Source organism: Parasteatoda tepidariorum, chromosome 6 (genome assembly GCF_043381705.1).
Source record: "Parasteatoda tepidariorum isolate YZ-2023 chromosome 6, CAS_Ptep_4.0, whole genome shotgun sequence".
In the NCBI taxonomy this organism is placed as follows: Eukaryota; Metazoa; Arthropoda; class Arachnida; order Araneae; family Theridiidae; genus Parasteatoda; species Parasteatoda tepidariorum.
The window spans coordinates 27185822-27191642 of record NC_092209.1 but is presented as its reverse complement, the minus strand read 5'-3'; the positions used below and the strand labels follow the sequence as shown (position 1 = coordinate 27191642).

Genomic DNA, 5821 nt, shown 5'->3' with positions numbered 1-5821 from the left:
AGATAGAGAAAGAGTCTCCTAATTTTGTCCATTTGCTAAACTGTCAGTAGGTTAAATTATAAAAAGCCATCTTAATTTGAAAACTAAAATAGTATAAATTAATAATTCAATCTAATTTATATAATTCATTGTTCAAAATTAATCGTGGCTTATTGAAACCAAGAATCTGAGTTCGACCACCATTAAATAATAGTAATTGATCTACAGTCGAACAGTGCATAAATTCCAGTGCTATTTTGTTTCGAAAATAACTACATTAAAAGAAATGAGTCTAACTATTAATGATACTTAATTGTGGTATTAGGTACTGAATGAAATAATAGAGGCACTTCATCAATACATATGTCAAGGTTTCCGAAATAGAATAGTACAGGATTTCTTGATACAGTTTCTTTTTTCTCTGAATAATATCAGTATTAATTCTTTGTGTCTTGTTTTAAACTTAAAACTTTCATTAGATCACCAATTTATTCAATTAGATCACTAATTTATTCTAATTGTTTTAATTAACTTCAAAATATTTTTTAAAAATTTAATACACACTCAAGAACATACCACTAAAAGCCAGTCAGAACTAATAAAAATTTTAGTTATTGGTCCTTTGCACCAGTGAAATTTTCTCAGTATTATTTACAGGAAGAATTTCAAAAATTTGCAAAACTTTGGCAAAAAGAGCTATGTCAGTATAACATTTATCTGCTTTTTAATTATAAAATACTCTTTAAAATAACTCGAAAAGAAAAATAATAAAATTATAAATAATAATTTAATATAACTATTTGTGCACAATTTATTACTCCTCAAATTTATAAATTTTTATTTATATACAACCACTTTAAGAGGAAATAAATTCACAACCAATTTTTTTTATCTCACTTCCTGAAATTTTCCATGTTCAAAAATACGACGGCCTAGTGTAGAAAATATGAAGTCGTCAGCTGGACAAATAGCTGATTTTTTAGGCTTTAAAATAATACCAGATAGTTGGGGTGGGTTGAAAAGGCGTTCACAAATTTGTTTCTGTATACTTAATACTTTAAGAACTGCAGGCTGGTCTTTCTTCGGTTTACAAGACAAAGCTTTTGAAAATAAACTTGGCTTAGATTTAGTTCTCTTACTTTTCAGAAGTGGCGAATATATTTCATTTGTTTCTTGCATTAATAGGGGCGGAGAAGAACGTAAGGGAGATAGATCAGAATTTGCATCTATAATAATTTCCTCTTTTGTAATATTTAGACTTTTCAGGGGTGAACTTGAAAGCTTATCAGATTTTAAGCATGAAGTCAAATCAATCTCTATGCTTCCATCAGTTTCATCTTCAGAAGATTCATCATTATGAAAGTATTTTTCAGCAAATAATGCAACTAAATCACAAAAAAGGAAAAATCAATAAAAGCACACAATCAATAAATTATAATATACCAAAGCACAATTTAAATTATCATCTGTAAATCTAAATCAAATTTTTAATAATTAATTTACAAATAAAAACACTAATACAACAGCAGGAATTTCAACAGTTCTGATAAATCAAGATAGTGCTTTCTTTAATTGAGAGAATTGATATGTCTATCAAAACAAGTAAATGACCCCAGGGCTCGAAAAAACTCAGAAATTTTACCCGTCCCCGAGGACGGCTTGTCCAACAATGTACCCGTCCTCCTGTGAAACTAACCCGTCGCTTCTAAATAAATAAAAATATAATTTCTCTTATTTATTACAAACATTAATATAAATTGCGCAATGAATTAGTAGTTACTAGGATTACATTATACAGTAATAAAAGAAATGCTAGGTTACTAATAGTAACATAGTATCTCTTTTATGAAATAATTTAAATGACATGGGGAATATAAATTTATCCGAGGATACTGCGTTTTTTAAATGAATAAAATAATGATGTTTGCCAGTTCCACAATCAAGTCAATGATTTACAGAGGTTTCTGCACAGAAATCTGAAAGGGGTTTTCCATTTAGGTAGATGCTCATACTTGCTTAAGACCAGTACGTAATGTTTTTTTTTTAATTTTTTTTATTTATTTTTTATTTTTTGTAAGTTCATTGCTGAGAAGCCCCTTTCAACTTCTGACAACGGATTCGAGACAAACCGCGGACAACGGATTCGAGAAATTCGTTGTCCGCGGTGAATTTTTGACCGCCGAGGACGGGTGGTTTTTCGAGCCCTGAATGACCCTGTTAAAGTTTCATAGATTATGGCTTTGTTAATTCAATACAATCATCACTTAGACTTATAAGTAAATTATAAAGTAGAGAAATTTACTATAGACCTAAAATACAAACTTTAATAAAAAAAATGTTCCTCCAATTTTAAAATTTGTAAAAGGGTTCAATATTTCTTTAATTATTACTATTTTTTTTTATAATTTTGGGAAACAAACACAGCTTTTACATCTGCTAATATATTAACTTCGTAGGTAACAAAAATTTTTGCCAAAAATTAGTTAGTAAACGGTCTCTATCCTCTATTCGCAATTTTGATAATTCTGTGATAATTGGAATCTTTATATAAACTCTCTTTAAATAAAACCTTTTAAATTGAGAAATTTACATCATATGAGATAAATTTAATAGTATGTTAAAAATATTAGATAAGTAAAAGGCCTCAAAATTCATACTTTATTAAAATATCCAATTATTAATAAAATTAAGATTTATTTTTATTTTTTCTGTTTAGCTTTTGTATCTTTGTTTTTATAAAAAAACTGCATTGTTAAAAAGTGTTTCTGATAGATATTATTTCTTTTAATGCTTTATGGATAATTTTTTTCCAGAAAATATTATTTTTAGCATTAAAGTTTTGTTTCAGGAATATTTTAGGAACTCTACAAATGTAATTTTTTTTTTTTTTAATAGCTGTTAGTTAGTTTGTTTTTACCTAAAATATATAAAATTATCTTAAATCTTAATATCTAATTATCTTAAACATTTCTATTAAAGTATTTTTTCCCTTTACCCCTAACCAATAATACAGATAAGTTTCGATTATTTTTCAAAAATGTCGAAACTTATTTCTATATAAAAAATAATATCTATTATGTTTTTTTTTTATTTGCTACTCGGACACCTAATATTCAGTATTTGGACAAATCACTATTCATTAAATCTCAGTACCAACACTATTAGTTTTCCAGCAACGAAATGGTAATAGACTGGTATGATCAGCATAAAAATTAGTGGATAAGGAAAGCTATAATTTTTCCCAGAGGAATAAAAAAATAACTTTCGAAATACAGCTCGATTCCAGATAAGGGGTGACACAACCAGAAATCTCAACTCAACCATAAAATACAAAGGGATTCATATATATGTAAGGGAAGATTTCCGTATCGTGATCTGTGGCAGAATAATCGCAAAGTCTTGGAGACTTCTGGGCAGTGGCTTGCGAGAAACTAAAAAAAATCACAGAAAGGGACCAACTCGAAAGCTGTAACTCGTAGCCACCCCCGGGCAAACATCTATGTGTTTTTTTTAAAAAAATTTGCAAGTTTAAAATCTATTTGGCATCTTGGCGATCGTAGTTGGTAAGACAGATCACGATACAGAAATATCCCCATAATTAACTCATTGCGCATAACCACTGTTTTTAAAATATTTTTCTTATAACGTGAAGACAGAAATTTTGAGTTTTTTAAATCACACATATCCATTACCTCTTATCGACAGAAATGCTAAAAGATAAAAAAATTAATCTTAATTATCTATCAAATGATCATCTGCTATTAATTTAATTAGTTTTTAACATCTTACACAACTGCAAACAAAATCAAGAAAAAACATGCTTTCACAGTTTATTTCACGTAGATTTGATAGGGTGAAAAATTCTCTGACCATTCAAAGTTTTGGGGTAAAATAATGTTTTTTCCTTGACTTTTTTAAAAATAGAATCTTGTCTTCCTCGATTTTTTTCCGGTATTCCCGATATTCCAGGTGCGTACTAAATATATCTTAATAATAGCTTACTGCACACAAAACATTAAGAATATAAATTAAGAACATTTAATTAGCTTTATTACTTATAATAGAATAAGTTGAAAGCAGATAGTAATAATTTACGCCTTTACCCACGAAGAGTGAAAATTTAGTTAACAAGGAATTAAAAACAGGCAAAAATTGTTACAAAGTTTTCATACCTTCGTTTTCATTTGTGTTGCATTCAGTCTGTGACCTTAAATTATTTAATTCAGACTTTAAGGTAGTATCATTAGTTGTACCATTGAAATATATTTTATCAGGATCATCGAGCTTCTCATTAACAGCTGCAAACAAATCACACATATCAAACAAATCTTGAGTATTTTCATTATCCGAAGGACATAGATTAGTCAATGAAATTTTCTCAGAGTTTAATATATTTTCAGTTAAATCTATATATTCATCTTTTTGAGATATAGGCAAAAAACAATTTGAAGCCTTAGATGATAAGTATTCTTCTGCCAATGATGCCAAAGAAATTTTATTATCCTCAATATCATTAGATTTAGCATCTATTAATTTAGCATTGTTAGAAAATGAAGAATTATTTTTCTCATCGACATTAGTACTTTCAACACAAATAGAAGCTAACAAATCAGATAGGGTTTCATCATTTTCACAAGATGGTATAAGTGAATTATTACACGTTGAAAAATTTTCTAACTTATCCGAGTTACTGTTTTCTGCCTTATTCAAAATACTCGAGTCATCTTCGCAGCTACTTAAAGATAGTGAACTGAACAAATCAGAATAAGTGTTATCGATTTCAGGTGATAAATTATCCAATGAATTAATAAATTTATCAGGAAAAGGATTGCAACAAGTTTTTTCATTTAACAAATCTTTTTGAATGCTTATTGAGTTAACCATTTTAGTGTCAGGTTTACTGCTTATGCCATTAAATAAATCATAAAAACTCAAATCACAATCACTGTAATTTACATTTTTCTGATCTAAACTTTTTAGGGTTTGTATATCTTGCCTTTTAAGATCTGAATTTTTAACATTAAGATCGCCTGGCAACAAATTAAGAAAATCTCCCTCATCATGATCCTTGTTTTTTATAACTGATTTAGTAACCGAATTACGGTCTGCTGATTTTTTAATATTTTGATGCTTAATGTTATTTACATTACTACTTGTTTTATTCCAAAAATCAAACGAATCTGTGGTGTTCAACTGGGTAACTGGTACTGTGATATTATTTGAGTCACCTTCAACGGAAGTTAATCCCAAATTGTGACGATCTTCTTCATCGCTAACAGAAGATAATCCTGAATTTAAACGATCTTGATCATCGCTAACAAAGGATAATCCTGAATTTAAACGATCTTGATCATCGCTAACAGAAGATAATCCTGAATTTAAACGATCTTCTTCATCGCTTCCACTTCCACACCCACTATCACTTTCATTTTTAGTTACTTGAAAACAATTTTCTGTGATTACATTTGGGTCACAACCTGAAATTAAACGATCTTCTTCATCACTAACAGTTCCAAAGAGACTATAACAACCATCGTTTTTCGATGCTTCTGAATTAAAATTGGGAGGAGGTTCTAAACAGTTAGAACTATGTTCTATTTCTCTATCAGAATAGAACTCATCATTAATTGTTTGTTCCAGGTATATAGGAGTAGCACTATAAATTTGAGGCATCGTTGAAAATTTTACATTTACATATCAAAAAGACTAATTTATTTCGCAAATTCATATATTTTCCAAATAGAATAATTTTCCTTTCTGTCCTCTCTATTTACTTTTACAAATATCACAAGTACGTTGTGTATCTGGTGTAGTGTTGCCAAACAGTTTGAAATTATAAGTT

The 5821-nt window shown here is 28.7% G+C and overlaps 1 protein-coding gene across 1 annotated transcript; it reads right to left on the bottom strand.

Moving 5' to 3' along the window:
• Positions 1-789: 789 nt before the first annotated feature.
• LOC107456388 (putative leucine-rich repeat-containing protein DDB_G0290503) lies at positions 790-5821 on the bottom strand. Its single transcript, XM_016074250.3, has 2 exons — positions 4152-5821; positions 790-1364 (listed from the first exon to the last, which is right to left on the bottom strand). The coding sequence occupies exons 1-2, from the start codon at positions 5650-5652 to the stop codon at positions 868-870; spliced, it is 1998 nt and encodes a 665-aa protein (XP_015929736.2). The 5' UTR covers positions 5653-5821; the 3' UTR covers positions 790-867.

Bases quoted from the DNA above. Each gene is read 5' to 3' on its own strand.
- LOC107456388 (XM_016074250.3), bottom strand. From the start codon at position 5,652: ATGCCTCAAATTTATAGTGCTACTCCTATATACCTGGAACAAACAATT. The intron at 1,365-4,151 runs GTATGAAAACTT...TTTGTGATTTAG, and splicing joins CAACACAAATGAAAACGAAG to TTGCATTATTTGCTGAAAAA.